At 40.1% G+C, this 19,594-nt stretch overlaps 1 protein-coding gene across 1 annotated transcript in view; it reads left to right on the top strand.

The window, feature by feature from the left end:
• Positions 1-19,337, top strand: part of DDX10 (DEAD-box helicase 10) — a 262,437-nt gene extending 243,100 nt beyond the window's left edge. The window contains exons 17-18 of the mRNA XM_059708004.1: positions 37-173; positions 18,228-19,337. Coding sequence (XP_059563987.1) covers positions 37-173; positions 18,228-18,405 — 315 coding nt within the window. The 3' untranslated portion in view covers positions 18,406-19,337. The remainder of the gene's footprint in view (positions 1-36; positions 174-18,227) is intronic.
• The last annotated feature ends 257 nt before the right edge of the window (positions 19,338-19,594 follow it).

Here is a 19,594-nt window from a genome sequence, read left to right on the forward strand (position 1 = left end):
TTCTTACACCACAATTTCCCTTGTGTTTTTTCTTAGGCCAAAGATGAAGAAGAAGCCTTTCTGGATTGGAGTGATGATGACGATGATGGATTTGATCCAAGCACACTTCCAGATCCAGATAAGTACAGAAGCTCTGAAGAAACAGATAGTGAAGAAACAGAAAATAATATTAGGTATGTCTCTACCTTTGGTGGCATTAAGTATATGAGTCTTCTCCGTTTAATTCAAAAGATGTAGAAACAAATGTCTCCTGCTCTTCTCGTCATTTTAAGGGCTCTCTTACTGTTTCTATAATCCCTATCAACAAATGTAAGGGTGTTATAAAAGTTGTATTTTCTTTTTCTTTCTCTATTCTTTTTTTGCCTCTTGTCTCTTTCTGTGGGAATCCATTATGCTTAATTATTTGATGCACTAGGGCAGCGATGGCAAACCTATGACATGTGTGTCAGAGGTGACACGCGAACTAATTTTTTTGGTTGATTTTTCTTTGTTAAATGGCATTTAAATATATAAAATAAATATCAAAAATATAAGTCTTTGTTTTACTATGGTTGCAAATATCAAAAAATTTCTATATGTGACACGGCACCAGAGTTAAGTTAGGGTTTTTCAAAATGCTGACACACCGAGCTCAAAAGGTTCGCCATCACTGCTCTAGGGTATATTTAATGCAAACAGAAGCAGGATTTTATTTTGATTCACTGTCAAAGAACCCTGTTGAAAGTGTTGTTAAAAATTGTCTCTGAGTTTGCCCTGACCAGTTTGGCTCAGTGGATAAGAGCGTCGGCCTGTGGACTGGGGGGGTCCCAGGTTCGATTCTGGTCAGGGGCATGTGCCTTGGTTGCAGGCACATCCCCAGTGGGAGGTGTGTAGGAGGCAGCTGATCGATGTTTCTCTCTCATCGATGTTTCTAGCTCTCTATCCCTCTCCCTTCCTTTCTGTAAAAAATCAATAAAATATATTTAAAAAATAAATAAATAAGTGTCTCTGAGTTTAAAAAGAGAGCCATTATACTTTCACATTCTATGATATAAAATTAAAAAGCATATGCATAATATAATGGAAAGCTTATACATAAACAGCCCTTGGCAAATTCTCTCATTTTAAATTCTGTTCATTTGTAATGTGGACTTATTTGCTACCTGTCCAAAATAGATGAAATGTGATGAGTTGAATAATAGTGTGGCTTGTTCAGCATTTGTTTTCAGAATACTATGTATTAGATTACATTGAGAGTCTATTGATTTAAAAGTTGAGGACATGGAACTCATGGGCATTCTAAACCAATGTGTCTGTTTAGGCAGAAGGTAGGTTCTAATGACAGATGAAGTTAATGTGATTGAAGGGAAGAGAAAGATTGGTGGAACCCCTAAATGCTAGCCCAGGTAGAGTTGGAGAAATAGGCTACAGAGAGCTATAATCTGGTTTTCAGTAAGAACAACATTAACAAACAGTCTTAAAAAGATTATCTCCTGAGAAGAAAATGCTGTAGGGGGATAACTTCAGTTACTCTTCATTTTAATCTTGTGCTCATTTAAATTATTCAGTAATAGTGAAAATGTCCAAAATGCAGTCTTACCAAGTAATGCTAGAAACTTAATACATTTGCTATTGGACACTTAGGTAGTGGCTAGAATAGTGTTCTAGTGTATTTGCTGACAAGGGAGTGAGAATTAGCTTTCCTACCACAGGAGGCACCATAGATAAAAATAATTCGATTAGTATTTCAAAAAATGTATAGTCCTAACCGGTTTGGCTCAGTGGATAGAGCGACAGCCTGCGGACTGACAGGTCCTGGGTTCGATTCCAGTCAAGGGCATGTACCTTGGTTGCGGGCACATCCCCAGTTGGGGGTATGCAGGAGGCAGCTGATCGATGTTTCTCTCTCATCGATGTTTCTAACTCTCTATCCCTCTCCCTTAATCTCTGTAAAAAAAAATCAATAAAATATATTTTTTTAAAAAGTATAAATGTATGACATGGGCTTAAATAATTTAGTTCCAGGGCATATTCCTAATCTTTAGAAATTAACTTTTAAGAGTAAACATACATACTTTGCTTCAGAAAGTTCCTTAGTGTACCTGTCGAAACCTGAACTCCACTGTGGTTAAGTTTGCTGCTCCTTTATGCTTACATAAATGTCTCGCTGTGAGAGTGGTTTAAGGGATCTCCATTCTGATAGATATAATCTAACTTACACATATGGCTTTATATCATTAACTTCCAAATGTGTCTGTGTATGTTTACCCTCTGGAGGGAACATTAATAGGTTCTTCCATTTTGTCATGCAGCCATACTTTGCACATCTGTCTAACATCTCTAACACAGAGAACCAGCCTTTTAAGTATCCCTATGTATCTGATTCATAAGGAATTTTCCTAACATTTCATATGATAGTTTCTGGGTCATCCTTATTCTGTGTATAGCAGACATTTTATTTCATTCTCTGGCATTTCTTACTCTCAGATTGACATTTCCTTGCTACCACCTAGTTAATATGATTGGTTGTTTAATAGCTTTATGTGTGCTAGCCTCTTAATTAGCCTGTAAATGCTTTGTAGCTAGAAACTCAGTCTTTTTGTACCAACACCTCCAGCTCCTCCAGTCTCTACTCCTATTCCTAACATTAATGTCATAGGCACAAAGAAGACCCTGAAATATTTGAATTGATTGATTGATAAAAACATATTTATAGAGTAAAAAAGATACATAGTAATAAACAGCTATGCAGTTGGTCCTGATAGCTTAAATGATACAGGAGATGACAGAATAGATGGGTGGAGACTTGGAGGAAGTCAAGTTCAGATGTTATTATGGTGATGCACATGGAGATAGAAGTACCTTGAGATGCCAAAGCATTCTGACTTAAAGATAAGCGTTCAGCCCTGCCTGGTGTGGCTTGGTTGTTTGGAGCATCATCCCATACACCAAAAGGTGCTGGGTTCAATTTCCAGTCAGGGCATATACCCAGGTTGCAGGTTCAGTCCCTGCCTGGGGCATGTGCGAGAGGCAACTGATTGTCTCCTCCCTCTCCTCCCCCATTCCTCCTTCCCTTTCCCTCCCTCCCTCCCTCCCTCCCTCCCTCCCTCCTTCTCTCTAAATAAAATAAACAAATAAACATGAAAAAAACCTTTTTTAAAAAGGTAAGGGTTTAGACAAAATATTTAAGCATTACATGAAAATTAAAATAGTTTTAATTCAGGCACAGCTAGTAGTAACTCTGCATCCTGTGGAAATTGAAAGGAATTGGTAAACTTACCTTAAGCTGAAGAAACATTCTTTTGTAGAAGAGAATATCAGCAAGGGCTTTATTCCTTTAGCCTTTTAAAGGGCTTCTTTAGCGGTTTGTCTTTTGCCTACTAACAGTGATTGTCTAGTCAAACTCCTTCTAATTCTATTCAAATAAAACAGTAATTTGTCCATGATCACAATACAAGTGAGGGACAGTGTGAACTGCCCAGATCAAACAGATTCCCTAGTTCTAATACTCCAGTCAAATCATATGGAATTGCTCTAGCATTAGGAGAGGTAGCTCCGGAAACTTCCTGAAGACAAGTTGGTTTTCATTTGGCTGAAAACCTGATCCATGGATAGGATAGATTAAACTAGAACATGGTTCCCCAGCATTAACATTACTGACATTCCGGCCCAGATCATTCTTTGCGGGGGGTGGGGTGGGGGGAGGGGCGGGAGGTGGTAGTGCTTGGGAATGATTGTCGGCTGTTTAGCATCATCCCTGGCCTCTACCACTAGCACCTCCCCCGTCAGGACAACCAGAAATATCTTCAGACATTGCAGATATCCCTTGGGGAGCAAACACCCACAGTTGAGAACCACTGAACTAGACCCAGAATGGCAGGTACCTATTTCTGGTGTTTAATTTCCCCATCCTTCATCCATTACTTTCCACTTGGCCAAGCAATCCTTCTCAATGCAGCCTCTATTAATCAGTTGGGATTGGAACACAAGATCAAACCTGTTTGCCATTCCTGGGCTAGAAGGCAGGATTTTAGGGTAAGTTATATGTGAAATTTGTATTTGTAGTCTAATTTCCATTTTTCTCCTTTTGCCTCTTCTCTTAAAATCACCTCAATGGCAATGAATAATGACATATATAAACTAAATCCAAAATTGTTTTGGTTAAGAAAACATATTCACAAGTAAATCCATACACACTAGAATTTTGACAGTGGTAATTGCTGCCAGTACGGCTAATTATAACAGTAGCACCAGTACAGTTTCCTGGGTTGTTGCAGTTTGTCTCCATCTCTTTTCTTTGCCGTCCATGAATGACTAGATGCTATGATTTTATGGTGTTGGATTAGAGGGTCCTCCAGGCATGCTCACAGGTTTTATTTGCTGCATTGTTTCTAACCTCCACTTGGTAGTTTTAGGAACAGCGAGTGTTCTAGCCTTTTGGTCATCTTCTTTCGCCCAGTAGGTTATTCTCTGGGTATTAACTTTGCATTTTCAGAAATGAATGTACTCTTAAGGGACTAAATACACCAAATGGAAAATGGCTATTACCAAGGTAATAGCATAGCTAGTTTCTTTGGAAGTTTTCTTTGTGTATTTTTTTCCCCTTCACTTTTGTGACAGTCATAAATATTCAGTATGGGTAACACCTAAAGACACTTAGTAGGAAATAGGCAAAAGAGAGCCTTAATGGAGAATGGCTGAATCTGGAGTCAATAATTTCTCCTTAGGGAGGTCTGATAGGATTTTATACCTCTTTCCTCCTCAACTCAGTGCACAGCCACAGTCTATTTAAACCATCCTCCACCCTCTGTGCAGTGATCAGAATTGTCATCTCTACCACTGAGATTCTAAAGGGATTCTGACATGCAAGATTCAGGTCCTATAAGTTAGCATGACAAAGAGAGACTCTTGCTTTCAATATGGTCCCAGGGACAATGAAATAATGTCACCTTGAGTTCCTTTTATGGAATTTTAAGAATGTCATCATTAATAGCTCTATTTATTATCAGATATAAAACTGTGAAATATGGGTGCAGAGGGGTGTCAGCTGGCTCGTCCACAGCAGATGCCCAGCCCAATAGGAAGCTCTAAGCTTTGGTGTGTGCTGTTTTGCAAAACAAGTGTAGAGCTTTGATGCTCTTGTTTCTTTTCCTGTCTTCATCCTTGTTACAGATTGGTCCAGGATGGGCTTTGCTCTGTGGCTTTCACTTTGGCTCCTCCCTCGGAACCGGGGAATGAGCATAGGTAGAATTAATACAGGATATTAGGATTTGTTGTTATTGTTATTAAAATGGAAACAGAAAAGTTTGGTAGGAAACCTAGCTCTTTGTTGCAGTTGACTTTATGACATCACAGAATTCACTAGTCTGCTAGGAACTACGCAGAATTATATATTCTTATCTCTAGTGAGTTTTCATGTAGACTTTTATACCTTTTGAGGAAAAATGACCTCAAATATTGCAATGGTCTTTTTGCTCATAAATGATTTTTCATTTCTCTCTCTTCCAAATACTCCATACAATGTAGTTATACTGCTTTCACAATAAAAATATTTAGACAATTTTCTACATGTGTTGTCAAGAACTGGAGTAAGAACCTTCAACGTTATTTAAATCACATTCTACTTAAGAGTTAAAAATACCCATTTGATCTGTTAGTCCCTAGCTTGTTGTAATATTTCCTCCATCTATTCTTTCAACTAAAAAAAAAATTTAATAGCTGTCATGTGCCAGGCATAGTGAGTACAGGTACAGAGGATAAAACATTAAGCAAGGGCCCAGTCGGTTTAGCTCAATTGGTTGAGCATCGTCCCATGCACCAAAAGGTGATGTTTGATTCCCAGTCAGGGCATCTGCCAGAGTTGTGTGCTCGATCCCCAGTAGGGGGTGGGCAGAAGGCAGCCTATCAATGTTTCTCTCTCATTCATGTTTCTGTCTGTCTCTCTCTCTCTCCCTTCCTCTTTCTCTGAAATCAATAAAAACATTTAAAAACAAACAAACACAAAACACTAAGCTAGAAAAATACCTTTCTTGCTTTTATAGTGTTCAGGTCAGTGGAGGTGACAGGGAGCTAAGCACGGAATTACAAAACTGTGTGATAGGTCCGTGCTGTGATTTCTGCCCTGAGGCGGGCAGTGGGGAGGGTGGGAAGTAGGAAATGGACTTGGAGATCGGGCAAGTGTGGACCGAACCTGGGCTTGATGGGAATCCAGAAGAGCTTTCTAAGGGAGGTGACATCAAAACTAAGCCTGAAGGAAGTTTAGGACTTACCTTTCTAGAATTTGAGGCAAGAGTGTCTAACCATATTTCAGTTAAACTCTTTTCGATAAAATTGTTCCTTTTAGCTGTGCCTTGCAAACTGAGAGGTTTGGTTCTGAGCATGGAATATGAGATTGATTTTTGTATATCTAGGAGCATTCATCATGCTTGGTTTATGGCCATCTTCATGTGAATTGCTAATGATGTGAAAATTTGCAAAGTATTGAATCTGATGAAAAAGAAGCAGCTGGATATTCCAGATATTCATTATCCAAATTAAGTTTTTAATATTTATAATCTTAACCTTTTTCTAACAAAAAAAAAAAAAAAAGGAAAAAGAAAAAGGTTGTGGTTAGACGCTTACTGACTTACATCAATCTTTTCTTCACAGACCATGGTCTTTGGCTAAGGCAACCAGGTTGCTTTATAAAGAACTGTTACATTGTGGGGTGTTTCGTAGGTGGCATAAGACCCATCAAATGCATCTATAATTTGTACTGATGCTATTGGCATCATTTAGCCATGATAAATTCTGTATGGATTGACACCTTTTCCTGTTCAGAGTAAATGTTTCACATCTTAATACATTTAGCTGTTCTTTTTGGCTGGTCTGTCTGACACAGCTCTGAGCCAGAAGACTGGTCAAGGATTTTTGTCTGTTTTTTCATTCTGGGGTTTTTGTTTGGTTTTGTTTTTAAAATCTGTTCCATATACTTTTCTGTTTTGGGGTGAACTTGCCTATCTTTGAAAGGTATCTCTTACATAAAGGAGATGAACCACTTTAATCTCTGTGGTTTCACCTAATGTTAATGTAAACTTTGGCCCAGTAACTATTCTTCCAAGATTTTATAGCAACTTTGTAATACATGGAAGGCTTTTCACCTGGAAAAGAAATGAGTATGAGTCAAAAAAGAATTTCTGGGGAAGGAAATTCCTAGAAAGCATTTTCATTTCCTTCTTAACTATTTTGGGAGCTGGTATGTTACATTAAATATTTTATATAAATTTTAGTGGAATTATTGGTGCCAAATAGAGGGGGTGATTTTTAAAAGAATTTTTCTTTTTAGAGTCTCTAGATACTATTAAAAGAAAAATACTTACTGACTATAGTTTCCCCTGACTTGAATCCTATTGGTTGGTGAATTTAGTTGAGGCGGGCAGATCACTAAGGTGGATGAATGGCTTGGGTGCGTTGAAAAAAGTCAGCTCAGCTTAATGCTATATTGACTTTATTGTGTGCCTGCCATTCTTTCCTTTTACTCTTTTTAACTTTAGGAGATTTATCCCTGATTCTAATATGCCTGGCAGCTTCCAAGAGAAAATCTCGATCATTCTCTTTATTGGTAAAATACAGAGTTCCACAAATTACAAATTTCAAAGAGCTTTTATCAGAACTTAATATGAATTGTAGATAAAAGGAGGAATTAATTTACTTGACTTTCTTTAAATTATATTCCTTTGGTTTTTCTCCCTTATGCTAATGCCCTAAAAATAAAACAAGAATATCGTGTGTGACATGTAGCATGAATGGAAAAACTTCCAAGGAATATTGTTGGGGTGGAGTATTAAATGCTTGGTGCTTTTAGGGGAAAGGTTGCTACCCGTTGGAGAAGGAAGGTGTTATTTCCCCGGGCGAGGGTTGGGAAGGGGAAGTTGTATTTTGTGAAATTGGGCTTTTGAAAGCTCGCAGCTTGATCTTACTTGGCATCTTCAGTTATTGCTCTGCACTCTCTATTCCTCTGTCATTTAGGGACCCATTGAATGACTGTCACTCAATGACAGTTATGAGTTTGTTATGTTTCACAAGTGCTAGGATCGCTAAGACGGACGAATGGCTTGGATGTGTGAGGCCAGGATGAGCCATCCGGCAAGGGTGATGAACCACTGCGGGCTTCTCCTGGCTGCTGTCCTGATTCTGGTGCAGGCAGCTTTGTTTTCACTGAAAGACCTCGAGGAAGACACTCTCTGGGGACCGTCCTTTGCCTTTCCCTTTCCTTCATGTGGCATGCATTCAGACCAGTGACCATATAGTTTCCCTGTCCACTCCCCTTTAGGATTTTAGGTTGTACCCAGGCTTAGGTTTTTGGTTCTGTTGTTTGATTTTTGTTTCTGCCATTATAACTAATTTTTTTTAAAGGACAACTTTTGTTGAAAATTGGGTAATTTCTCTCTTGATGAAATCACTGGAAGGACTAATAACGAGTAATACTATAGTGCTAAACTTAATTTTTCCAGATAGCTGGAACACTGGGGACGTGCTTGGGTAGGTGATGATCTTGAATATTGAAAACTAATCAGTGAAAATAGTTGAGGAGAAAAGCCAATGTACTCCTGGGGAGCACAAAATGGTTTACACACAGATTAGTAACAAGAAAAATACGTAATGCAACCCAACTTGTTGGTGTTTACGAGTTTTGTTTTTATAAATCTGGGAGAAGAGAAATAATTGTGTATATTTTCTGTATTGCTGAAGAGCAGGGATTCTTTACCTGGAGTCTGTGGATGAGCTTTAGGGACATCTCAGACATCTTGAAATTGTTCCCAAAATGATGGTGTGGGTGTACAGGCAGCATAGACACTCCCCTTCACTCATCTGTGAAAGGGTCATGAATTTTTATCCAGTTCTCAAGTGTGTTTGTGAACCAAATAGATTGGAGACCAAAACGTTGTTCCAATCCCAAATGATGTGGGCATTTGTAATACATGTACGTTTTAGAAGGAAATGTCCATGGATCAGTAGTCTGATTGCAGTCCTCTGCCTTCTATATCCTCACCACCCCCAGCGTTTTCTGATTATTAGGATTCTGATCTAAGAGGACATCTTCTGCTCTTGCGGTTACGTTTGTAATGAACTCTGAGCCAATAAATCTTTCCTTTGACTAAATTGTTTTTAAGTACCGAGTGTTAGAAAAGACGTTAAAGGACATGATTGATACATTTTCAGTTCCATTTCTGTATGCCTTCACCATCAGAATGAAGCTGGGCAGATTTTATGGAATGTACTGCAGTAATTAATCTTCATTAGGACTGTTGCCACAGCCTTGGAAATTAAAATTTATGATGAGGGGAAAAGTCTCTGGCATAACATATTGGAATACCAGAGTGCCAATATTTAAAAGACATGTATAAAGATTTCTGAGAATTTTTCAGTGGTCTCAAGATCATTTATTATTAGCTCAAAGTTCTTTAGGAAAATTTCTAAGCTACATTTATTGATATGAATGTAAGAGGGGGAGTTTTATACAAATAAGACACAAACTAGACATTCAGGTACTGTGCTCTTGGTAGCTTTCCACACACAATTTGGCAGCATGTTGGAAAAGGACACCCAAAGGTTTCTGTGTGACTGAATATCCACCATTCTCCACCTCTGTCTTCAGCTAGTGTGCAGCTAGAACATTCCACAGTTTCCCTGATGTATTTTCTTTGTGTTCCAAAAGAGAGAGAAAAGCAAGAGTTTCAAAAGCTGTGCAGACACTACAGTAAAGGTACTGTGCTTTCTTAGCAGGCTCCTTGTCCTGGCTTTTGTTAGGTTTTTTAAAATGGAGAGAGAGAGAGAGAGAGAGAGAGAGAGAGAGAGAGAGAGAGAGAGAGAGAGATTCATTTGTTGTTCCACTTATTGATGCAGTCATTGGTTGATTCTTGTATGTGCCCTGACCCAGGATCAAACTTGCAACCTTGGTGTATCAGGACAATGCTCTGACCAACTGAGCTACCCTGCCAGGGCCTAGATTTCTGAATTGGCTTGTAAAGTGATGTTACTCTCCCATTTTTCTGCAGTAACACACAAACACACCTCGCAAAATGCAGCCGCTGCAGAGGTTGGGAGCTGTAACAGGAGGCATCATGACACCTGGCTACAGAGCCTCCTTTCCAGTGTCAGGCTTACAGTCTCCAGTGATTTCGGTTGCCTTTTTATAACTTCATTATTGGACCTGCTTGCCCCGGTGTCCTTGGAAGTTTGATGCTCACTCTGCTGTGCTGTGTTTCTGTAAAGCTCTGCATATACCTGGGAAGAAGTCGATAGGTTTTCCCAGCAGATCTTTTTCTTCTATGGTGCCTTGACCACAATCATTCAGACAGCGCTTGAAACATTCTCAAGGCTTGAAGGAGTGGTCCTCAGTGCAGCGTTGTAGCCCAGGGAATGTGTTACAGATGCTCTGGCCCCTTTTTATTGGCGTTAATTTACACATTGTTTATTTAAAGTATGCTCTTTATCAATAAGCCCATTCCTGTTCATAGCAGGTACGAATGATGTTCTTCTTGGTGCAGTGTATCGTTTGTCTCCTCCCTTTCCATGTCTGTGAGCCTTGGCAAAGGCTTCCTAAGGAGAGAGAGAATTTTAAAAAATCAAGGGGAATAAGACCTAGAGTTTCCTCTATCTAGAAAATTATTGTATCAGTGAATCAGTCTACCTCCTTTGCCTTTCTGTATCAGTACATAGGAATGTAAACCGTATCTGTTCCTGGCAGAATGATCTCAGGAGCATCTGTATTACAATGTCTGTATAGCAGGTGTAAGATAGGCATTGCAGGAGCTTCTATGAACCAACAGACTGAATGCCTTGCCCCCATTCACCACTGCATGTAATTTGGAAATAAATTATGGTATGTTATCATAAACTTTGCAATATGGGGAGAAGTAGGAGTTTGGAAAATTAAGTCTGTGTTAGAACAAAGACAGGCTACTTGACCCTGTGGGAAAACTGTGGCTTTTGGGGTCAGATAAACAGACCTGAGGCTTAAGAAACTTAAGACCTGAATGTTTTCTAAGAAAAGAATCTTACTTTCTTTTACAAGTTACTTAACCCTTTGCACGCCATAAGCATCTATAGACACAAGTAAATTCAAAATATCATTGCACGTGGGTATGGTTTCCATTTTGGACATGTGGCAGTTAACTGGTTAATGACAAGTTATTTAACCTCTTGACCCCCAATTTTAATCACCAGTCAAATGTGGATAATTCTTAATGTTGCAAGGTTATCATGAAAATCTAAGGTATAAAGAGTGCAGCGTATGATGCTACTAGGGTCACTAATCTATGCTGATCAATTTAATTACTAAAAGTAAAACAGTGTTAGAAGTTTTTAAATAAGTATGTACATTTACAAAAATATAATTTAATGTCCTCTCAAAAATCGACTTTCCATTTTCTTTCTCATCAAAATCATTCGTTGAGCTACATGTGACATGGCAGGCCCTCTATTCAAAACAGTCTGCAAAAATGTCTTCCAGACTATGTTGAAATGATGAATGATACAGTTAAAAAAATTAATGTCATGTAATATATTGCATCCAACATATGGGTAGAGTCTCTATCACCAAATTGGAATTATTGAGGCATTCAGTAAATGGAAAGCTGTAATGCGTTCCCGGCATCCTATATAATAAAGAGCTAATATGCAAATGGTCATCATGCCCTCACGCCGTCACACCGTATAGGCTCAGACACTCAACACTGGGGAGAGAGGAATGGGGACCAGCCAGGCTGCAGCCCGGGAGAGGGACAAGCCGCCTGCCCTGCGGTTCCGGGCGCCTACAGCTGCAGCCCAGGCAAAGCTGCCTGTCCATGGTCCCCTGTGGCTGCGGCCAGCCCAGGCGAACCAGCCTGGGTCCTGGGTTCCTGCAGCCGGCCAGAGGGAGGGAAGCCCGAGTCCCAGGTGCCTGTGACTGGCCGGAGGAGAAAATCCCGGGTCATGGGTGCGGGGCAAGGCAGAGGCGGTTAGGGGCGATCAGGCCAGCAGGGGAGCAGTTAGCGGCAATCAGGCCGGTAGGGGAGCAGTTAGGGGCAATCAGGCAGGCAGGCAGAGGTGGTTAGGGGCAATCAGGAAGGCAGGCAGGTGAGTGGTTAGGAGCCAGCAGTCCCGGATTGTGAGAGGCAGTCAGACATCCCCCGAGGGGTCCTGGATTGGAGAGGGTGCAGGCCAGGCTGAGGGACACCGAATTTCATGCACTGGGCCTCTAGTAGAGTAATAAAGAAGATAGACTAGCTCCCGGCCCTCTTAAAGCTTACACTCTGGTGAGGGAGACCATAAAGAAGTAAACAAAAAATAGAAAAGAGATGATGATAAGGGCCATGAAAATGGTAACTGTAGGATAATGAGAGGGGTTGGGAGAATTCACTTTATATGAGGTGTTTAGTGAAAGCCTCTTTGGGGTGACACCTGAAGAATTATTGAAAGCCTTCTTTTTAGGTAAAGAAGGAATGATACATGCTAACATACTAACCATTAATTCCTTTGACATTTATTAAAATTTAAGTATTTACCCTAACAGCATAATCATGACTGTACAATTATGTATATTCCTGCCAGAGGTGATTTCTCAGCTTCTGTTCATCCCATCATCCCTTCAACCATGTGTCTATACAATGGTGATGCTAGTTGGCTTCATGGAAGGTGATGAGAGTAAGAAACAGCTGCTGTTCTAGTCCATGGGGGGCAACTCATTAGAAAGGCATATGCCATCCCGACATTTCTGAGAACAGAGAGTGGAGGTGAGATGGTCTGAGTACTCCAGGTGAAGGCTGGAAACATATACATGTTCTGAACTAAAGTGACATATCATTCTTTAGGGATAAGAGGAGAAAACACTAATGTATTTTATGCTTAATAATTTAAGTCATAATTTGTTGATGGTATACCAACTCTTGAACTATGTAAATCTTTTTATTAATAGACTTTTTTAAAATTTTAGTTTTTACAATAAAAATTGAATGAAATTTTTGCCTCTCTCCCTCCCCACCCCAGCCTTTCCTATTACCAATATTTTGTTAACGTTTGCAACCTCTCAAAGCTATGGTTTCTTGTCAGAAATAAGACTAATAATAATAGGCTTAATTATTTTAATTAATTTTAGAGGGAAGACGAGGGAGAGAGAAACATCTATTTGTTGGTTGCCTTCCACATACACCCCAACCAGGGATTGAACCTGCAACCTGGTGTGTACCCTGACCGGGACTTAAACCCGTGACCTTCCTGTGCATGGGACAATGCTCCAACCAACACAGCCACATTGGCCAGGGCAATAGACTTAATTTTAATAAAAGCACCAAAGACTATTGTTGCTGAGATTTTGCAAATTATATAAACCTAGGAACTGATTGAATACGCTGACCTGGTGATGAGGGAAAAGCTCTACGCTAAAGATGCCTGTTTTTAAAGTCATTAGCATTATGGGAGCTGCTTGAAATACTGAACTGCATGAGAATGCTCAGAATGAATATGTAAAATGAGAATAGTAGAGAACCAAGGATGCAGCTTAGAAATATGGACATTGAAGCAATGGACAGAGGAAGAGGAAGCTAAGAAGGTACAACCAAGGAGGTAGTAGTCAACATTTAGGTACTTAAAATTTAGATGACTTTTCATTACATCTCTTAGGGAAGCTGCAGTAATGGTATCATTTTGACTGTCCCCTGGCTGGGTGTTAACTCAGTAGAAGTCATTTGTTTGGAAAAATGAGTACTGAATATAGCCATAATATGACCATTTATTTAATTTTGAAAAATATATGCAAAGCCAAAGTTTAGAAAACCAGGAACTTGTACTATTAACAGAAGGATTGGTGAGGAGAGAGGAGCCTGCACCCTCACACACTGGACTGAGTGCTCTGGGGTGCTACCATGGCATTGTGCTCCTCCACGGCTGTTTCGGAAATTGAATTAGAAACGTCTGTTGTAACATAGCCTCCTTGCCCAAACCGGTTTGGCTCAGTGGATAGAGCGTCAGCCTGTGGACTCAAGGGTCCCAGGTTCGATTCCGGTCAGGGGCATGTACCCTGGTTGCGGGCACATCCCCAGTGGTGAGTGTGCAGGAGGCAGCTGATTGATGTTTCTCTCTCATCGATGTTTCTAACTCTCTGTCCATCTCTCTTCCTCTCTGTAAAAAATCAATAAAATGTATATATATAAAAAAAAAAAAGAAACATAGCCTCCTTCATTGCAGTGGCAGTAGTTCGCACGGCTTAAAACAACCCAAACAGGACATGATTTCTACCATTCACATATGTGGACATTTATTGAATGACTTTTATTCAGGTTATCTTTATAGATGAAGGTAACAAACAGCCCCAGGCTTCAAAAAGCTAAGAATTTAGTAGACACAGGGAAGAGGTCTACTCTCTAATATCACTCAGAGTGATTGCCATGGGAGAGCACAAACAGTGCATAAAGCGGTGCAATCATGTAGGATGGAGTCATTGAGGATGAGGTGACATTTGAACTGGGTTTTGAAGGATAAGGAGGATTTAGATAGTTATAAAATAGAAAGAGGGAATCCAAATGGAGACAAAAGAAGGTGAGAACCTAGAGCATGTTTAGGGAGTAACAAGTAGTCCAAAAGAACAAAATAGTTATAGAGGCAGGCCTAAGCCAGATCATGAGAGTCCTTAAAAATTATCTATATATATAAAAGCCTAAGCGACCCTTAGGACTGGTCAACCGAATGACTGGTTGACTGGTCGCTACGATGCACTGACCACCAGGGGCAGATGCTCAACACAGGAGCTGCCCCTGGTGGTCAGTGTGCTCCCATAGCCAACCTCCGCGGCAGGCCAACCTTCTGTGGTCCCTCCCCACGCTCAGCTGGTCCCTATCGGCCCCGATCGCCGGCCAGGCCAAGGGACCCCACCCATGATTGAATTCATGCACCAAGTCTCTAGTAATAAATAATACTATAAGCAGTCACTGAAATGGTTATGAAGAATTACAAGAGCCAGGGTGATTATTTCAGCATGTCAAGGAGTTAGTAGCCAACATTTAAGAAGACTGCTTTTTAACTTTTTCTTGGTGGATAGTAGGCATGGAAACCAGTATTGAACAACTTCTTTAGAAGCCCATGTAAAACTGAAATGTAAAACTAGCCCAAACTTCTACAAATTTCTCCATGTGGTTTGTGGAGCAGCGTTATCAAATCTAGAAAACTGACTTCTAACCTTTCATCACCACCGAGAACGTCTGCTTTCAACACTAATGGTCCCTATGTTTTGAAAGACTTGTCTTTCACATTTGTTTTATTAATAAAGAGATAATTTTCATTCCACTCAAGCTTCTGAAGTGTAAAGTATGTACAAAACTCAGTTAATATAATTCTAGCCAAAAGAAAAGAAATACCAGAATTTAGTCTGTGGCACATAGTTGCAGGTGTTTTGTGATACTGAAAATTACCCATGACACATCTGTCCTGAGTGCCTTACCTTTCCCCATACTTGTATGGGTCCCGGGTTGACACTTAAGTGGAACACTTACTCTCTATGCTTCTGAGCTTTGTGAAATTATGGAGAATAATTGACATATACCTAGCTGCCCAGACTACTTTTTCCTTCAAATTTAAGTTTCTTTCTTTTTTTTTTATTGCAAAGAGCAATACAAGCTTAATACAGAAATAAACAAAAACAAAAGATGCACGTACCAGCAGAAATAACATAAAAAAAAATCTCCCAAATCTTTTTCTATGCAAATATACATGCTGCCTTATTTAAACAAAGATTCTTTCTATATTGGTTTTATTACTGTTTTCAGTGTCAATAAAGAAATTCCTGCAACATTGTTTTTAATAGCTGCATCATGTTTCATTTGAAATTTTATAACATATTTAACAGATCAGTCCCTTATGGTTGGATGTTTGGGTTTCCAACTTTCTGAAATTACAAATAGCTTTGCCTTGAATATCCTTAATTATTTCCTGGGGATAAATTCCCAGAAGAGAAATTGCTGGGCATGCATACGTGAATGACTTTTGAAAGGCAGTTGTAGTAATATACATTCTCATCCAGGAGTTTATATTCTGATTGAGAGTTAAGATGCTTTCTGGTGGGGAAAAAGTCACTTAAGTATTAGGAAGTAGCAAGTCAATTAGGAAGGTGCAAAATGGCTAATAAACAATTAGACCTGTAGGAATTCAGAGGAAAGAAATCACTTTTAATAGGGAGCTTGGGTACCTTTCATAGAAGATGCGGAATTGAAGATGAGTCTTGAATCAGGGAGTACCCAGAGGGAGGGAGGAGGTGCCCTGCTCACAGAGGGGCACAGGTGGGAACACACAAGAAGTGTCTCTGACCTCATGAGTAAGAGCCACGCATGAGGACTGCCCAGAAGAGGGGCCAGGAGGAAGGCTGACCCTCGCGTGGTAACTCCAGGCGCCCCTCCTTTTCCTGTTTCTCATATAACAGACTACGACGTTCTTGTCCTGGGTAACTAGGTTAGCTACAAGTACCCGAAAAAATTAAAATGTTGAAATCAGGAGTATCATATGAAATAAATCATGGCCCAGTAGAATCAGCACAGAACTTTCTATGAAGGCCCCTTTCTGCTAAGAATTACTCTGCTAACTGAATCCCCATCACAGGGGACACTTTCATTTTCACCTTTCCAGGTGCTATTTTAAATGCAGTTATTTGTGGGTAACCTCAGTGTTGTCTGGTTTCTCTTTCCTCCAGCGGTGAGAGAGTGTGGCTGCTGAGTCAGCATTGGGCATTTCTGGGAGGTAAATGGGGAAATTAGTTTTGCTTTAAGCTGGTCATAACTGGATATGCTTACGAGGCACATTCACTTTGATATCCAGGCTGTCTTATGGAGTAATAGGCTCCATTGAAACTTGAGCAGTTTGTTCTCTTTTGGAATACATCATATGCTTGGACGATAATGTAATTTTTGTGATGTGTTTTTCCCCTCTGTATTATATAACAGCAATGTAAGAATTTATTTGAAAGGGGTTGGTTTATAGTCCTGGGACCCATACAAGTATGGGGAAAGGTAAAGCTTCTTAGCTCAGGACAGGTGTGTCATGGGTAATTTTCAGCTTTCATGTATTGATCACTAATATGCTCTTACAGTTATATTATTGTATTTAATTCCTATAGCAGTTCTGCTAAGTAAATTATATAATCCCCGTCTTTCAGATAAGGAAACTGAGGCTTAGAAATGTTAGTTGATTGGCCAAGGTCTGACTGTGTTCATGTCAAAACCAGTGTTCTTTCCACAGCTAGTCCTTTCTATTACTGTTCTCCAGATGCTGACTAAAGATGTTGACCAATTCAAATTGCTTTGGGCTGAATTTAGAGTCATTCAGATCTGGGTGTGAATCCCACGGGTATAATGTGGATCCAGTCATTTAACCTCCCTAAGCTCATTGTGGAGTGAGTCTAAGGACTCCACACTAAGGGTTTTCATGAAGATAAATTTAATCTCTGTAAAAAATGTAGTACAGAGCCAGACCCTTGAATAAATGGTTCCTACTGCCATTGCTGGGTTTTTATTTTGTTAATTTTGTATCTAGTAATTGGGTCATCTTGGAACATGATGATGGTATCTTAAAATCCTTTTGCATCATGTGATTGACTCTATCTTCAGAAATTAGCTTTATTTTTATAGTCTATGCCCCAGGTGTGTGCAGAATACAGCAGTAATGTTTATGCTTCCTTAAGACTTTGTGTGGGCCTTAGATGCAGATTTTAAATGGGGAAAATTTATTTGCTATCTTAATTTGTAATTTAACATTTCAGGTTCTGTTTTGGTCATGGTCTGTATATCACAACTTAATGCAACAGATAATAGAATTAGCACCTGATATCCTGATATCTGTTAGCCCACAGACTGCTCCTAAAGGATGGCCCAACTTTAATAGAGGGAGAGGGATGAGGCAGCACAAGCACAGATTGGAGCCAGACTGTAGACCTCTCAGCGTCCTCAAATGGTGGATGATACATCTAGTTTTCTAGAGTTATTGTAAGGATTGGATGAGACAGTATATGTAGACCCCCTGCAGGTGCCTGGTGCCTGATGGGCCCTCCCTCCCGCCCACTGCTGGGAAGGTACTTAACTTACGACACAGATATCCTGACATTGTTACAGTTTCTTTCCCTCTTGAATAATAGTATCACTTTACCAGCTATCTGTTATTGGTAATTTTGTCACGTTTTAAGGTTTGATTCATAACAATGAATTTAATTATGTACTTACAAAGTAAATCATTGGATTTGTTCTCACCAGTGACACCAAGAAGAAGCAGGGGATGAGGAAAAGGAACAACAGCGAAGTGGAGAACACGGGACTCACAAGTCGTAACAGAAAGAAGGCCAAGTGGGAAGTCTTAGAGCCGTTGGATACAGGCCTGTCTTTGGCAGAGGATGAAGAACTGGTGTTACATCTGCTCAAAAGTCAAAGCTAAATGCTTCCTGCTTCGTCTTCTCCTCAAGACCTCTGGTCATGGTTATGTGGACAAAAAGTTGAAAAGCTGTCGGCTTTGGGGATAACGTGAGTCCCAGGCCCAAAGGATGCGTTCCAGGCAGAAGTGAGAGTCCCTAAGCCCCTTTCACAGCAAACTCCGAGTGAGGGTGGATCCTAAACGTCTGATCCCTTTTCCAGCATGTGCCCTGGTAGAGTGTTCTCTTGGGCTTTAACCTGTGACATCTTGTCACTGGAAATGCTTTCTTTGTTTTAATAGCAAGTTCTGGAGACCTTGTTTCGTTGTTAGGAATTTCTTTTCTTCTTATCTTACAAAAGTGTCTGTGCTGTTAAATAAAATTGCTCACAGTTTTGATTAATATCTTCAAAAGACAGAATACGATGGACCAGCCCTAAGAAAGACTGAGTATTTTTTAATTGAGATGATTAATAATAAACATATTTCCTATAAAATTATTGTTTCCATTGTGTCCACTAATATGAATGCATTCTCAAGGGAAGGTTCTTAAGATTAAATCCTTGGTCTATTCCTGAAACTGAATTTTCCATATTCTTAAATTAACCTCCTCAATGATGTCATTTAACTTTCACTTGGCAGATTTGCTAGCTCTCATTTATAAAATCTATAGATGTCCTGAATCTAAAACATGATCTAAAACCTCATCTCTTGGCATGTAGTAGCTTGCAGGCCTTCTGCAAGTGCCTCCTCCGCCATTGCCTCCAGCAAATGCAGCCGCCTGGGAGAGGCCGGGAGAATAAGACCCCACACGGAGGTGAGCAGGTGAAGGATGGGAGAGATGCTGACAGCGTCCTCTGAGCCCCTGTGCTTCACTCATCTACTCCTTATCCTTCCCTGTATGTCAGGGCTCTGTACTTTTTCTTTTTAATTAAAAACTTTTAATTTCTGTTTTCACATTTTTCCTTTGTTTTGCTTGCAAAAGGAAAGGCGAGCTTGGCTCCGTAGCTTGTATATGATGCACAGCCCTTGGGCCTGGCAGCCCTGACCCCACTGTCCACTGGCTGCCTCAGGGCCTGGGGCACGGGGAAGGGGGGTGGGGGGTGGGGGGGAGATTCACATGCAGCCCCCAGGGCTGGGGTGTAAATTTCTTTTTTGCATAAACTACTTCCAGTTATATTCTGTCCCTAACACTGAGTGGATCTTGACTACGATA

The sequence above is a fragment of the Myotis daubentonii genome, chromosome 9, assembly GCF_963259705.1.
Source record: "Myotis daubentonii chromosome 9, mMyoDau2.1, whole genome shotgun sequence".
NCBI lineage: Eukaryota > Metazoa > Chordata > Mammalia > Chiroptera > Vespertilionidae > Myotis > Myotis daubentonii.